Here is a 17,030-nt window from a genome sequence, read left to right on the forward strand (position 1 = left end):
GGAATAGAGAAATATTTAGAGACCAACTTCATTCAAGCTAACTAAAACCTCTGGATGAAAACTTTAAAGCTTATATAAATAATTAAATAAAAACCTCAGGCTGGTGGATCTTGTGGAATGATTAATTTTACATTTTACTAGAGAATGAATGCATTCTTAAATATCAGCAGAATATTTTTGTAAACTTGATTAGCAACTTTAAAAATAATTTTCAAAAAAGTAATGGAGAAAAACATGGAATATAATCTGAGTGAGATGGAGTAGGTGTGGGGAACATAGGGAAATGAACCTTGTCACGTAACAGGACCATGTAAGCCATCAGGAGAATGTGTGATAAGTGAGTCACACTTTTTCAAGTCTCTTTTTCTGAAAGTGAATCATGAATTGCCTGGTGATGCTGGTCCATGGCCCTTTACAGCATTATCTCTACCCAGCAACAGAGAGTGTCAGCTCTGTTATTTTAATGATTGGCCATGCCCAGCCATGCTGGTTCCTCCCTACCCTTTACTCTTGGCAGCTTCAGGCCTCCTATCTGCCCCAGCTGGGTCACTGCTCCTGTGTTCACAATTGCCAACTGCAGATCCCTGTGAAGACAATGTTCCAGATTAGAACTGTGATCATGACGGCCCTCTCCCTGACTTCCCTGCTGAATGCCCAAAGAGGGGTGGCAGCCATCAAGGGTGAGTGCTCTGGCTGGGGTGGAGTGGGGAGTAGTGGGGTCAGGGGCATTGGGCGGAGAGGTGGGGCAGGCTTCTGTGCCTTTAGGGGATTTTTTCGGATTCGCTGGTCTGCTTGCCTTGATGTCCTTCCTCTCTCCTTCATTTCTTTGGGGAAAGTCCACCCTTGGCCCTCTAATGTTAGCCCAATGCACTGGCCCACATTCGGTTTCCTTCCTCATTTACATTTCTCAGGAGTCTTCAGTCAAGGAAAAGAAAAAAAATCTGAAATTCCAAAAGATTAACGTATTTTCTGAGGTAGATGTGTGGCCAGCAGTGTGGGTGCCGCTTGGGAAGTGCCAGGGTTTGAGTGTCAGGTTCCCTTCTCAACAAGCTTCCTGCTAATGCACTCTCCAGGAGCAGCAGGTGATGGCTTGAGGACATGGGTTCCTGCTACCCATGTGGGAGACCTGGATGGAGTTCCTGGCTTCTGGCTTTAGCCCTGGCTATGATGGGAATCTGGGGAGAAGATCAGTAGATGGTAGATTTCTCTCTGTCTGTTTCTTTTTCAAATAAATGAAAACAGTTGTTCAACTACAAAGACTAATACATTTTGCAAGGCCAAGCCAGACCGTGGTGTAAGTCCAGACCCACTTCCGAGAATCATACCCGGGCACACAATGGCTGCATACAGTAGCAGAATGCTGCAGGGACCCCATCCTCGTCATAGCTCTCCCAGGTCCCCAGCGCTTTCTGTGTGCAGCTGCCTTTGAGGGATTTAGAGGTGGTTGTGGGTGCTGGGAGTCGAGATCCAGGAAAGTGTCTGGTACATAGTAGGTGCCCACCAATGTTGCTTGTATCTGTCAGTAGATTCTGGATGTCCAGACCTGCCAGGACCAGGAGCAGCCCTGTGATGCTTTCTCTGTTCTCTCTCCTTTCCTTCTATAGCTGCCCTGTCTGCTCACCTTTCTCTTTCATAATGTGGCTTCTTTTTGGTTTTGTCCTTCCTTTGGCCTCTTTCCTTCCACTTATTTTATTTGAAAGATTTATTTATTTGAAAGAGTTACAGAGAAAGAGAAAGACTGAAAGAGACCTTTCACCTTCACTTTGCAATGGCTGGGTGTTATCCAGGAGCCAGGAGCTTCTTCTGGGTCTCCCACATGAGTGCAGTGGCCCAAGGACTTGGGTCAGCCTCCAACTGTTTGCTAAGTCCACTAGCGGAGAGCCCGATCAGAAGTGGAGCAACTGGGACTGGATCTGACACCCATATGAGATCACAGCACTGCACCTTTAGTCCCTTACATCTTGCTTATTTATTTAGCTATATATTTATTTATTGTTGGTGGGGGAGAGAGAATGAGAATGTGAACACTTGCATCTGCTGGTTCACTCCCTAAATGTCCACAATGGTTGTGGTTGAATGGAATCTGGAGCCAGAAGTCAGGGACTCAGTCCAGGTCTGTTACAAGGACAGCAGGTACCAGGGAGCCAACTATTTGAACCATTTCCACGGACTCCCAAGGCATTCCCAATGCATTCCCAAGGCATGCTTTAGCAGGAAGCCAGCAAGGATCAGGAACTGAAGCCAGGAACTGAACCCAGATCCCCTGATGTAAATTGTGGGTGTCTCACTGCTTGGCAAATACATGCTCTTCTGTCTTTTTGTTATTAATTCATCTTTATCCTCTAGCCTCTACCACTTACAATTTGTCTCATTTTCTCTACTTCATTTATGCAGCAGACCATGTGTCAGTTTACGTCACATTTGCACAGACGCACACACCATCAGGGGAGTATATGTTTGAGTTTGATGAGGATGAGATGTTCTACGTGGATGAGGACAAGAGGCAGACAATTTGGCATCTACCGGAGTTTGGCCAAGCCTTTTCCTTTGATACTCAGGGTGGGCTGGCCAATACTGCTACAGCAAAGGAAAACTTGAAAATCTTGATCCGGCGCTCCAACTATACCCAGGCTGCCAACGGTACAGTTTCTCTTTGTGTCTTCTGTAGCCCAACTGGGCAGGCATGGGGTGGAGGCTGTCCCCTCGGCCACACACAGTTGGGAGACCCACATGCCTCTAATGAATGGTCTTCCTGCTGAGTGGCCTTGGACTTGTATCAGCATTGCTAGGGGTTCCTGTCAGTCAAGAGAAAGTTCAGGGTGAGTGAGAGTGATCAGCAGAATGGGACTCATAGGAACCCACAGACACCTTAAGGTCCAAAGGAGATGAGTGGGTGGCACTCCTATGGTGGAGCCTTTGTCCTTCATGCAGAACTGGGGGCTCAATGTGTCCTGTCTGCCTCCCCTCCCAGAGGCCCCTGAGGTGACTGTGTTTCCCAAGGAGCCTGTGGAGCTGGGCCAGCCCAACACACTCATCTGCCACATCGACAAGTTCTTCCCACCCGTGCTCAACATCACATGGCTGCGCAATGGGCAGCCGGTCACTGAGGGAGTTGCCGAGAGCATCTTCCTGCCCAGCCCAGAGTTCCGGTTCCACAAGTTCCACTACCTGACCTTCCTGCCCACGGCTGACGATGTGTATGACTGCAAGGTGGAGCACTGGGGCCTGGAGCAGCCGCTGCTCACACACTGGGGTACGGAGCCCCCTTTCCTCTACATAACCTTTCAGGGACCCTCCCCTCCCTTTCCAGGACCATTTTCCCTTTGTTCCAGCCTTCACCATTTGGTGGGTCTTGGTCCTCTGGTTCTCCTAGGATGCTGTCCAATGGTCTGTAACCTTCAACTCCCATGCACAGCCCAGGCCACCTCTCCTCCCCACACCTTCTGACCTCAGCTCGTCATTCTCCTCCCCAGAGGCCCAGGAGCCGATCCAGATGGCTGAGACGACCGAGACTGTGGTTTGTGCTCTGGGCCTGCTGGTGGGCCTGGTGGGCATCGTCGTTGGCACCATCCTCATCATACAAGCTCTGCGTTCCAGTCATGATCCCCGGGCCCGTGGGCCCCTGTGAGTTATTACAGGTGAGGGTCTTAGGATACATGGAAGAGGAAGGAGCATGGGGTCTGTAGGATAAAAGGAAAGGGGGAGACATTCAATTTGATAGATGTTTGACAACACCTTTTAAATCTTTTAAAAAAAGATTTATTTATTTGTATTGGAAAGGTAGATTTTACAGAGAGGAGAGAAAGATCTTCAATTCACTGATTCACCTGCAATAGCCAGAGCTGAGCTGATCCAAAACTGGGAATCAGGAGTTTCTTCTGGGTCTCCTATATGGGTTCTGGGTCCCAAGGTTTTGGGCCGTCCTCCACTGCTCTCCCAGGCTGTAAGCAGGGAGCTAGATAGGAAGTGGCACAGTCAGGAGATGAATTGGCACCCACAAGGGGTGCTGCTGTTGAAGGATTAACCTGATATATCACTGTGTTTGCCCCATGTTTAACTATCTGGAAAACTTACTGAGGGCTTAATACACTCAGGCACTATTCTAAACCTTTGCACTTACTACTTTAATGCTCACAAATACTATATGAGGCTGGCACTAATGTCAGCACTTTACAGGAGAAATGCCCATGTCTTCTCTTATACACAGAGACAGTAAGCAGCTTGGTCAAGAAGCAACCAGGACACACTGAAATCAGCATGTAAGCAAAAGAAGCCTGGACCTAATGCTGTCCTATAACCGTATTTTTAGGAGAAAAAAATTGGATTACTACTCAACCATAACAAGAAGGAAATCCTGTCTTTTGCAACAAGACGGATACAACTGAAGACCATTATGTTTAGTGAAATAAACCACACCAAAACAAGCAAACAAACAAAAAATGCCATATACTTTCTCTGCTTGGTTATAGCTAATAAAATACAAAAAACCCTTAGTGCATGTAGCTTGGTGACCAATTTGCGTTTAATTTTTTAAATTTATTTTTTATTTTTGATGATGTTTACATAGTTGATCAGGGTGGGAAGGGTCAAGGATTAGGGGAGAATGGGTGAAGCCATTGTTTACATTTTTCTTTTTCTTCCTCCCATATCTAGAGTAAGGGACAAGATAAAGGGAAAAGCTGCACCCAGCCTCCCAACTGCATCAGTACATAGGGATGGGGAACGGCCACCCGATGTCACCCAGGGTCCCTGATGTGGAGCATGCTTTGAGGGTTCTGCTTAAGTGGTTTTGATAGTTCTGAAATGCTATTGATATCACCACACCAAGGATGAGGAAATCTCCCCAAGGTCCATTGGCTGACACAGTCCACCTGAAAGTCTCTACTTGCCCAGATATTTGTTGTCAATGCTTGGTTGGTTTAGTTATCCAACTTGTCCTGCCCTCCTTCCTCTACTATGGTACTAGATGTCCTCTGCAGGCCCCAATGGACTGCCATATCCTTCATGTGCAGCTGGGCATGCCATCAACTGCACTGTCTTATCCATTGAGGAGGCCCAGTTCTGACACATGCAATCCACGGTCAGGCCACAGATCCTGAAATTCTCAATGGTTGGAGTTCTGAGTAGAGTGACTCAGTTGAGGGGATTCCCAAAGAAACCTCATCTGAAGTGATCCCAGATCTGACTCTTGCGTATGCTTTGGCTCAGTCCGTCACCCACATCAACCTATGCACACACTAGTAATTGCAGTTGCTGGGTCAGTTTTGTTTCCAGCCCCATTTTTTATGCAAACCGATGCATGCTGCGGCCAAGCCCAGCCCAGCCCACCACACACTTGACCCTCATATACACCAGCGGGAACTGCAACCAAGTCAGGAGTGACCCCCTAAAATCCCCATTGGCCCACCCCAGCCCATGTTCCTCTGCTTGCCAGTATGTGCAGCAGCCTGTCCAGTCCTTCCCACATCCCATTCAGTTCTCGTACACATCAGTGGATGTTGGAGCCTCGTTCAACCCAGTTGACCCCACTATCTAGCCCATACTCATGCCATTTGCTTTTAACATGTACACTCTTTGTTTGGAGGAGAATTGAGCCGCTGATTATAAAGTAACTTGAGGACCCGGCGTGATAGTGCACTGGTTAAAGTCTTTGCATTGCATGTGCCGGGATCCCATATGGGCGCCGGTTCTAATCCCAGCTGCCCAGCTTCCCATCCAGCTCCCTGCTTGTGGCCTGGGAAAGCAGTTGAGAATGGCCCAAAGCCTTGGGACCCTGCACCCGCATGGGAGACCCAGAAGAGCTTCTGGCTCCTTGTTTCGGCTTGGCACAGCACCAGCCGTTGCGGCCGATTGGGGAGTGAACCATTGAATGGAAGATCTTTCTCTCTGTCTCTCCTCCTCTCTGTATATCTGCCTTTCCAATAAAAATAAATAAATCTTTAAAAAAAATAAAGCAACTTGAAAGTGTGCTATAGCAAAATACTAGAAGAAAAAAAGGGAAAGAAAGGCCGGAGGAGAGAGGAACTGTAGGAGAGAGGAAATTATTGTATTCTTGGAATTATGTCTATGAAATCCATGAAATTTGATCTTTATATATTAGTAAATTAAAATATAAAAGAAAAGAAGAAGAAGATCAAGTCTGAAGTCTCCAAAAGCCCAGAATTGAGTGGTGCAGCCGCACCTACATTCCGGTATGTGATTACAACGCAGTGTGGAGATGCCTATGCAGTGTCATCAGTAGGTGTCCCCCACAGGTGGCAGAGTGTGCACAAAAATGCCCTTCCAGAACTCCATGGATTTCTACTTATCTAACTTCCCATGTTTTCTAAACTTCCCTGTTTTTGTAGTTCTCTTTCCATCGGATAGTGATCTTTCCATGCTGATGGCCACATCTAGTTCTTCCTTTTCGATTTTCATGGTGTACCTCAGGTGAAAAGTGTTAAGTAGTCACAGGTCTCAGTCCATGCATTTGTCTTCATTGGGACCTCCAAGTTCTCTCTGTCCCCTCAGCTGTTACTCTAACCTCTCACCCCCACCACGTAGCTGAACATTCTGATGAATCTGATGAGATGCTTGCCTTTCCAATAAAATAAATTTATTAAAAAAGGAAATTCCTTCTGTTAGTGTTTATGCTGCATGTTATATTATTCAGTCGGTGTGTTTTTAATTAAACAAAGTGGCATTAAAGATCTAATTTTGCACAATTTCTTTGCTATTTACAACTATTTCATAGTATTCTACTCTATACACCTAACTATATTCCCCATGGAATACCTGGATTAAATGCTTTTGAGTTTTGTATTATATCTTAGACTTCTTAAACAGCTATTTTCCAATACACAGATCTAAAAGGTACTCTTGAAAGTCTTTATAGTTTTAAAATTTCACATTTGGCTCTTTAGTTTCTGCGGATACTTTTGTACAACTTTTTGGTTGATAGAAATCAAGCTTTTTCTTCTGTATTTAGCAGGCTGGTCTTTCAACAACTTGTCTTTGTGAGTTTGTGGTGTCCTCATTATTATCCTGAAGTAAGGTCATGTCTGCTCAGCTTTGTTCTATTGCTTTATCTGTCTCTTCTTGGGCCAGTATCCCATTTTCCCTCTCTAAGATTTATTTAATTTTTTTTTTTTTATTGGAAAGTCAGATACACAGAGAAGAAGATCTTCTGTTGTTTGATTCACTCCCCAAGTGGCCATAATGGTCAGAGCTGTGCCAATCCGAAGCCAGAAGCTTGTGCTCGCTTAGGCAGCACATATACTAAAATTGGAACAATACAGGGTCCTGCGCAATGATGATGCGCAATCAGTCACAGCAACACCACACCGTTGTGTCCGCTGTTTTCCTGTGTCTGTCAGTCTCCAGGTACCCTTCTGCTGTTGTTCTGTCCTTTCCTATTTCCTGGAATGTGTTCTCTCTGCTCCACACTGGCTAATATTTCTCGGTATGTTTAAATGTTCCTTACTCTATTCTGTCATCTTGATTTTCTTGGCTAGTTTTTGGTTATATGTATTTGAGCAACTTAAGAAAATTTCATTTGTTTCTGATTTAATACGAGTTTCTGAGGTCAGGGTGATGGCTCACTTGGCTGATCCTCCACCTGCAAGCGCTCACATTTCATTTGAACATTGGTTTGTGTCCTGGCTGCTCTGTTTCTGATTCAGCTCTCTGCTAATAGCCTGGGAAAGCAGTGGATGATGATTCAAGTCCTTGGGCTCCTGCACCGCTGTGGGAGACCCAAAAGAAGCTCCTGGCTTCAGATGGCTCAGCTCTACCCATTGCAGTCACTTGGATAGTGAACCAGCAGATGGAAAATCCTTCTCTCTCCCCTACTCACTGTAAATCTGCCATTCCAATGAAAATTAAAGTTTTTTATAAAATCTTTAAATTCTTCCAATAATACTCTTAGATAGGCACTTCTATTATCCCTGGCTTATAAAGAGGATATGCATTTAAAAAGATTTATTTCTTTTTTATTTGAAATGCATAGTTAGAGGGAGAGAGAAACGGAGAAGTCTTCCATCCTCTGGTTAACTCCCCAGTAGTTGCAATGGCAAAAACCAGGCTGTCTTAAAACCAGGAACTTCCAGGTCTTTTATGAGGATTTGGGGATCCAAGCACTTGGGTTATCCTTTGTTTCTTTTCCAGGCCATTAGTAGGATGTTGGCTCAGAGAGTATCTGGGACTTGATCCAGCACCCAAATGGGATCCTGGCACCTTGGGAGGCTTAACCTGCTAACCAAGGTGATATGCATTTTAAAACATTACTTTTGTAACAGATCTAGTAATTGGTGGTTTATCACTGGAATTTGATAGCATGATGGATAATTTACTTTATAATGGGTTATTTTGGTCATGTAATCATATTTACAAATGAAATGATAATTCTGTTAGTTACTATAAACAACAAAAGGTTAAAGAATTATAAATGTTGGGTCATACCAATGACAGAATATACAGAGAGGTGAAGAAAGATTTAAGAGATCCATCAAGTTTAAATTCTACAGAATTGCTCCAAGACTGAATAAAGTCTCCTGTCTTAGACTGCAGATTGTGGTGGGGCTGTCTGCTGAGAGAATATAGAAATATAAGAGCAGAGATGGGTTTGGGAGAACAACAAGGGGATTCTTATTAATGTGCTGAGTCAGACGTCTCTGTGAGAATAGGTATGGGTCTGTGAAGCTCTGTGGAAGGTGCAGGCAGGAGGTCACCCTGGCAGCAATCCATGTGTATGGATGTTGAAGGCGCGGGAGAGAGCGACATGGGCCAGGAGACAGAACAAGGGCAGAAAGAGGAGAACAGAGAGCTCCAGGGTGAAGAGGGAGAGTGGTGAACAAGGCTGGGCCTGGGATGCGCTGATGGGTGGATGTGCCTTAAAAAAAGCTCAATCATCACAATAAATGAAATACTTCAAATATAAACACAAATTGAGCCTGGCACGATAGCCTGGGGCTGAATCCTTGCCTTGCATGTGCTGCAATCCATATGAGTGTCAGTTTGTGTCCTGGCTGCTCCACTTCCCTTCTAGCAACCTGACTGTGGCCTTGAAGGGCCGTGGAGGATGGCCTGATGCCTTGAGACCCTGCACCCCTGTGGGAGACCCTGAAGAGACTCCTGGCTTTGGATTGGCTCAGCTTCGGCTGTTGCAGCTACTTGGGGAGTTAACCAGTGGGCAGAGGATTTTTCTCTCTGTCTCTCCTCCTCTGTAAATCTTTCCAACAAAAAATAGTTAAATCTTAAATTAAAAAATACAAATCACAGGACTGATGCCATAGCTCTACAGGATAATCTTCCACCTTCAGGTGCTGGTATCCCACATGAGTGGGAGTTCATGTCTTGCCTGCCCCACTTCTGATCCAGCTCCCTTCTTATTGCCTGGGAAAGCAGTGGAGCGTGGCTCAAGTCCTTGGATCCCTCGGGTCCGGCTGTTTTGGTCATCTGAGGAATGAATCAGCAGATGGAAGATTTTTTTCTCTGTATCTCCTTCCTCCTGTAAACCTGCTTTTCCAATAAAAATAAATAATTTTTTTTAAAAAAAGATAAAACTGAAGTTCTCAAAGGAAATAGAGAAACACAAAGAGGGAGAAGAATTAGAACAGTCTGTTATGTAAGCCAAGGAGATGAATTTCAGGAAGAAGGAAAAGCTAAGTAGTGCCATACACTCAGTAGAGGTCATGGTCACATGAGAAGGCCCACATGAGCCTCAGAATCCCATCAGAGAGCCATTATACACAACATGAGCAGTTTTGTTTCCCACTTGCCATCATTTCAGAACTGTGCCTCTCTGACCTCAGTGGTGTGACCTTCCCTTCCTCCCAATCTTTTGGAGATTTGAAGCATGTAGCAGGTGGAATGCCCTCAAAGTCAGCTGGGGTGTGCGGGAAAGTCTGGCACAGACTTTAGGATACTGGGGGGAGCAGGGCTTGTGTAGAGGTGGCCACTTTTTTGGGGGGACCTGAGTGTAGAAATGGGGAACCAGGCACACCAGGTCACCCTGAGCCTAAGGAGGACAGTAACTGTGTGTATTTTACTGCAAGGGACAAAATTCCCAGAGACAAGAGGACTCAGGAGACCTGAAGCGCAGCTGCCTTACAAAGTTGAATCTGTTTCCTTCCCCAATTCCTGTGCTCTCACCCTAAAGCTGACTTAACTGCTCAACCTTCAAGTTCTATCCTTGTTTGTGACTTAGAGCACTCAGCCCTTTGTGACATTTCAACAAGCAAAAGAAGTTTTGAATTTTTTTTTTTTTTTTTTTGCAGCATTGGAATGATCACCAGATCATTCCTTTTGTGGGATTTGTGTCTCTCTGGTCTCCTTTGAAGAGCCCTCTGCTTTATGGAAGTACCCTGAGGGCAATACATTCTGCTCTGTCTCCCAGCTGGGAGACTGAGCTCCCCTGGCTAGAAAACAGTCGTAAGCTGGTGAATCTGAGCATCAGAATGGAGTCTGGGTCGAGTCAGGAGCTTGAACTGGGTACTGGCTGGGTGGCGGGGGCTTGGACTGGACTAGGCTGGGCTGGATTGGCTGTAGTCCCCACCAGCGTGAGTTAGAATTGGGGGTAGGCTGGGCCAGGCTGCAGCATCCACTGGCAAAAGCCAAGGAGAGGGGGACCATGCCAGACCGGGCCGTGGCACCCAATCAGCACATGTAAGACCTGGGAGGAGGAGGGAGTAAAGCTGGTAGAGGGATGTGGAGGGCTCCACTTCCACTGGAGAGCATGAGTTGAGATGGGAGCAGACTAGACCTGGCAGAGCTACAACACCTGTTGGCCTCATGTGAGCTGGACCAGGGAAAAGCCAGGCTGGGTTGACTGTTCCTACTAGTGTAAGCTTAAGTCAGAGTGGGTGTGGTTTGGTTGGGCTCTGCTGCAGCATCAGCTGGCAGATACTAGCATGGGGAGCTAATTCTGTCAAGCGAAACTGCAGAACCACCTGGAGAGTGCGTGATCCTGGAGAGGAAGTGGACCCAGTTGGGAAATAGTAAGCACCTCCCTACTGGGTTGCCACTCCGTCTGGTGAGCATGGCTAGAGAGAGAATGGGAATGGCACCTGTCAACAGGTATGTGGGATGGATAGTGGGGCTAGTTGGGTTGAACTAGACTTCAATGCCCATTGAGATGTATGTGAGCTGAACGGGATGTGGGACAGACTGGACCAGTCTGCGGTACATACTGGCAAAGGGCATGGGATGAGCCTGGTAGGGGTTATTGCAAGTTGCTCCGACTAAGCTGCAGCTCCCACTGGTTTACATGAGGGCTGAATGTGTGGCGGGCAGGATCGTGTTGGGCTCCAACACCCATTGGTTTATGTAGAAGATGGGCTGAAGTCAGAACTGACCCAGCAATTGCGAACACCAGCATAAGCATAGACTGATAGGGGCGACGGTCTGTGCCAGACCCTGTACTGGCAAGCACACACAAGAATCAGGTCTGGGACTACCTCAGACAAAGTTTCTTTGGGGATCCCCTCAATCGAGCTGTTGGACTCAGAACCCCAACCATGAAGACAATTGCAGGTTCCATGGTCTGACCTTGGAGTGCATGTGTCAAAGCTGAGCCTCCTCGGTGGCTCATTTGGAGCAGTGGACAGAATATCCAGGTGCACATGGAGGATATGGCAGTACATTGGCCTGCATAGGACACCTGGTACCACAACAGAGCACAGAACAAATTGATCAACTATCCCAACCAAGTGTTGGCAGTGAAAATCTGGGCAAGTGGAGATGTTAAGGTGGACTAAGTCAGCCAGTGGGTTCTGAAGAGATTTCATCGTGCTTGGAATGGTGAAATTGGCAGCAATTTAGAACAGTTGAACTATTGAAACCATTTGAGCAGCGCCCTCGGAGCATACACCACATCAGAGACCCTGGGATGGCTGGGAGGCTGGCTGTGGCTTCTCCCTTTGTCTCTTCCCTTCTCCCAGATACAGGAAGGAAAAAAGAGAATGTGCAAACAATGGTCTTATACACTTTCCTGTAGCCCTTGACCCTTTGAGCCCTAATCAACTATGTAAAGATCATCAAAATTTTTAAAATTAAAGAAAAAAAAAAAGAATTCGTGGCAAACAGAATTGAAAGATAGTTTATTTTAGTGCCGCCCCCTCAAAAAAAGACAGCAGCCAGGTCATGGTCACACATGACTCATGTTTCAAGCCGGCCTGAGAGAAGTTGCTATTGCAGATTCTGCCCAACCTGCATGGTAGGACTCAAGGTTTTCTTTACCAGAGGATGCAGCAGAGTGGGAAGAGGACACTGGGGAGTTTTACTGGGATGGAGCTTCACTGGGAATGAAGATCTGGATTCCTCTGAGCTCTCTACCCCTGGCAAGGTTGGAACTATACTGTTTCCCATGGAGTATGTTTTGCTTTTTAAATTTTTTATTGAAAAGGCAGATGTACAGAGAGGAGGAGAGACAGAGAGGAAGATCTTCCATCCGACGATTCACTCCCCAAGTGAGCGCAATGGCCGGTGCTGTGCCGATCCGAAGACAGGAACCAGGAACTTCCTTCCGGGTCTCCCATGTAGGTTCAGGGTTTCCAATGCTCTGGGCTGTCCTTGATGCTTTTCTAGGCCACAAACAGGGAGCTGCCGGGATTAGAACCGGCGCCCATATGGGATCCCAGCACGTTCAAGGCGAAGACTTTAACTGCAACACTATCGCGCCGGGCCTGGAGTGTGCTTTTCATATATAAACTAAGAGCCAGAAAGGAAAATAAGAAATTCCCTTCACTCACTCACATCTTCCACCCCACATGGGAGAGCTTGAGTTGTCATCAGCAGAGCTGCCAAAGGTTTGAGCATAGTGCTGGCCAGAAACACAGAGCGATCTTCCATCCAAGGTTCACTCCCAAATGGTTGCAACAGCTGGAGCTGAGTCAATTTGAAATTAGCTTCTTCCAGGTGTCCCACACGGGTGTATGTAGAGGCCCAAACACTTGGGCCATCCTCCACTGCTTTCCCAGGCCACAAGCAGGGAGCTGGACGGGAAGTGGAGCATCTAGGATAGGAACTGGTGCCCACATGAGATGTGGTGGCTTTACCCAACTGCATGGCACCAGCTCTGAGAAAGGATTTTTTTAAAAAGGGTTATTTATTTATTCTTGAAAGGAATTGTGTATATTGGGATGTGGGGAGAGACAGAAAGAAAAGAGAGATATTATTTCCAATCTTCTGGTTTAACCTTTAAATGACTCCAACATCCAGGGCTGGGCCGGCTGAAGCCAGGAGTCAGAAGCCAGGAACTTCTTCCAAGTATCCCATATGAATTGGCAAGGAGCAGGGTCAGAAGTAGAGCATCTGGGACTTGAACTGCATCCAGTTTAAGATGCAATAGCCCAGTAATGGTATCTGCCTCAATAAAGGATTTTGCAATGTAAAAAAAAATGTTTAATGAAATTTATTTTGAAGACAGCAATATGGGGGAAGGGAAGAGGAATAGAGAATGAGAGAAGGGAATGAGATCTTCCACTTGCTGGGTAATTCCCAGTTAGTTGCAGCAGCCAGAACTAGGCCAGGCAGAAGCCAGGATCCAGGAGCGTCATCCAGGCTTCCCACATGGGTTGCAGGGGCACAAACATTTGGGCCATCTTCCACTGCTTTCCCAGGCAATCAGCAGGGAGCTGGATCAGAAGTGGAGCAGTAAGGACTTGAACCAGTGCCCATATGGGATGCCAGTGTGGCAGGAGCCATTTTAACCCTCTGTGCCACAATGTTAGCCCCTGACAAACATGAGGCAACAGGTTATCATAGTTACACATGTGACCCCAAATCAGAGTGAGAACAGAGGGACAATGAAAATTCTACTTTACCTGTCTCTGTGTCCATTCTTTTAAACCCTCCAGTTCTTGTCTCCTGACCAAGCTTATTATTTTTTTTTTTAAGCTAAGAGGTGGCAGCCCAGAGCCTGATCTGCTCAAACAGAACAAGTGAGCTTCAATGTTTCTCGCTATATCTTTCCAAGGATTTGAGGACTTTGGAAGTTAAAGAAGAAGGTAAAGGCGAGTGCTCATTGCAATGCTGGCGAAGAGAAAAGGGTTAGGACTCTGCAGTGTTCTGGCGGAAATCATTGTCTCTGGGGAGCCGGGGGAGACATAGGCCAGGCCCAGAGAACAACTCACAGCATGTTTCGATAACGCTCTGGATGGTGATGCTGGAAGTAGCAGTCCCCGCCCCCCCCCGCCCCCCGCCAAATTGGAAAATCACAGGGCAGCAGAGAAAACAGCAAATGGCAGAATCTGGACAGCTCCTCCCTGGGGCAGCTAGCAGCTCTTTCCTCTCTTCCCTCCCCTCCCCTCCCCTCCCCTCCCCTCCCCTCCCCTCCCCTCCCCTCCCCTCCCCTCCCCTCCCCTCCCTTCTTCTCTCTCCCCTCTCCTCTCCTGCAGGCAGAGGATTAACCCAAAACACCACAATGCTGTTTCCCTCTCCAATTTTTATTTTTATAGATGAAAAGCCCAGGCATATAAAAGTCCTAATGTGTCTCTTGGTTCAGTTTTCCCTCGTGGGCAGCAGAAATGGAACCATCGGAACCATCACTTGCTGCCTCCCAGGGATAGTAGCAGCAGGAAGCTAGAACTGGACACCAGGGTTGAAACCCAAGCATGGGGCACGGGCGTCTCGAGTGCTTTGTTAACTGATGCATCAAATGCCTCCCTCCATACAGGGGATTTGAAGAATCCTGTTCTGGGAAATTCTGCAAACATTCCTCTGTATCCAATTAAAAGTGAGTGAAAGGCAGCATGACTAGTTTCTGGCAGACAAAACAATGAGAATGGTTAAGAAAGCTCACAGTGAGGCTTTTTGTTGTTGTATTGATTAATTACATGATGGTGGAAGATTCAGTGAGCCACCATAAGAGGAAGAATTTCAAAGCTAAACCAACCAACCAACCAAACAAACCAACCAACCACTCTCCTTTAAAACTGCATGTGGGAGTGGGTGGTGTGGAGGAGAATGTTATACCTTTGTATCCATTCTTTGTTGATTGTGGTAGGGGCAAAGGAGAGAGAGAGAGAGAGAGAAGGGAGGAACATAAAAAAAGAAAGAATGTGAATTAATTAATCAGTGATGGTCTGGCTTATCACATGGGGTTATTTCAGCTATTGAAATGTATGATTTTTAAAAATAAAGAAAAGAGAAATTTAAAAAGGGATGATTTGTGGTCAGAATTTGGATGAAAAGTGACCTTCAAGGAAGAAGAATGCTTGCATAGGACATTAAAGGTTACTTGAGAGGCTCACAAGCTCACCTTCTTCTGCCTCCTCTTAGGGCAAGCCTCTATTGCCCTTCCATCCCTGTTGGCCCTGTTATCCCGGCTGTAATGACATGGAGTATCATGAAAATCCTTGAGAGGGAAACAGAACCTCATCAGCCAGCCCTCATTTCCCACCACGTTCACACTCACCTGTGCTGCCTGACACCCTGCTCTATCATTCTACACTGATGCATTGCTTCAGTCCTTGACTGTTCTTTTTTTTTTTTTTTAGGAGTTATTTATTTTTATCACAAAGTCAGATATACAGAGAGGAGGAGAGACAGAGAGGAAGATCTTCCGTCCGATGATTCACTCCCCAAGTGAGTGTAACAGCGGGTGCTGAGCCAATCCAAAGCCAGGAATCAAGAACCTGTTCTGGGTCTCCCACACGGGTGCAGGGTCCCAGTGCACTGGGCTGTCCTCAACTGCTTTCCCAGGCCACAAGCAGGAAGCTGGATGGGAAATGGAGCTGCTGGGATTAGAACCGGCATCCATATGGGATCCCGGGGCGTTCAAGGCAAGGACTTTAGCTGCTAGGCCACACCGCCGGGCCCTTGACTATTCTTTTAAAAGATTTATTTACCTGAAAGTCAGAGTAACAGAGAGGGGGAGGTATGTGTGTGCTTTTGAGAAGGAGAGATCTTCTGTTGGTTGATTCACTCCCCAAGTGGCTATAACAACCATGGCTGAGCCAGTCTGAAACCAGGGGACAAGAGCTTTTTCTGGGTCTCCCACATATGGTCCAGGGTCCCAGAGACTTGGGCCATCCTCCGCTGCTTTCTCAGTCCAAAAGCGGGAAGATGGATTGGAAGTGGAGCAACTGGGGACTCGAACTCGTGCCTATATGAGATGTGGTGTCTCTAGTGGCAGCTTAGCTCGCTGCAGTATGACACCTACCTCCCCCCACCACACTCACACATACACAGTTCTTAAGCCTCCTATCCTTTGTGTCCAAAGAGTAGAGTAACCATGAATGTTATCGGGGAGTGTATGATGGAGAGAGTCTCATGCTACACTTTTATACAGGGAGCCTCTGTATAAGGAACATAAGGACTGTGAGGCAGAAGCAGTGGCAGAGACCTGCTGATTGCCGTGGTTGATGACATCATCGGGGCAATTCCTATTGCCGTGGTTGATGACATCATCTGGGCAACAGCTGACTGCTTTGAAGAAAGGGCCTGGGTTTTATGAAGTGGATGTTGTGAAGGAAGAATTTGAACATTCTCAGGTGTTGAAATGGAAACACTGTGAAGCAGCCAGGGTTCTTGATGAGACAATGCTTCATGTGAGGAAGGCAAGCTGCCAGGTGTACAAAGCCAACACCAGGGCTCATGGGTGAGTGTGTGGTATTGCTGATGTCCTTGGCAGGCCTGGTGACAGCATTGCTGTCAGGGAAATGTGAAGTGAGAGCAAAACACACACCTAGACGGATCCCACTTTTCCAAAACCATAGAAGGGATTCATGTGCCAGGTGCCTGACAGCCCGAGACCAGAAGCCACCACATGGTTGAAGGGCTTTGGAAAGTCCCTGCTGTTCCAACCGTTCTCATCCCATGATTGTGTCATAAATTTAAAACCACTACTTTGGGTGAGTTTAATTTCCTTTTTGTTACATATACACAAATAAGGATTTATTTATTATTTGTAATGAGAGAGAGAGGTTTTCTGCCCATTGGCTCTGTGCCCAAATGGTTGCAGTGGCCATGCTGAAGCCAGGAAGGAGCCAGAAGCTTCATCTGGAGCTCCCATATGAGTTTTGCAGCCCAAGCATTGGGTCATGCTTTGC

General features: G+C 46.7%; 1 protein-coding gene across 1 annotated transcript; it reads left to right on the forward strand.

The window, feature by feature from the left end:
• The first annotated feature begins 519 nt into the window (after positions 1–519).
• LOC101533349 (RLA class II histocompatibility antigen, DP alpha-1 chain) lies at positions 520–4,421 on the forward strand. The gene is made up of 5 exons (XM_058664750.1): positions 520–680; positions 2,395–2,640; positions 2,972–3,253; positions 3,474–3,638; positions 4,310–4,421. The coding sequence occupies exons 1-4, from the start codon at positions 596–598 to the stop codon at positions 3,626–3,628; spliced, it is 768 nt and encodes a 255-aa protein (XP_058520733.1). The 5' UTR covers positions 520–595; the 3' UTR covers positions 3,629–3,638; positions 4,310–4,421.
• Positions 4,422–17,030: the final 12,609 nt, after the last annotated feature.

Source organism: Ochotona princeps, chromosome 1 (assembly GCF_030435755.1).
Source record: "Ochotona princeps isolate mOchPri1 chromosome 1, mOchPri1.hap1, whole genome shotgun sequence".
Lineage (NCBI taxonomy): Eukaryota > Metazoa > Chordata > Mammalia > Lagomorpha > Ochotonidae > Ochotona > Ochotona princeps.

Excerpts from the sequence above, each read along its gene's own strand:
- LOC101533349 (XM_058664750.1), top strand. The coding sequence starts at position 596 with ATGTTCCAGATTAGAACTGTGATCATGACGGCCCTCTCCCTGACTTCC. Across the intron at positions 2,641-2,971 it reads CTATACCCAGGCTGCCAACG|AGGCCCCTGAGGTGACTGTG; the intron begins GTACAGTTTCTC and ends CTCCCCTCCCAG. Across the intron at positions 3,254-3,473 it reads GCCGCTGCTCACACACTGGG|AGGCCCAGGAGCCGATCCAG; the intron begins GTACGGAGCCCC and ends TCTCCTCCCCAG.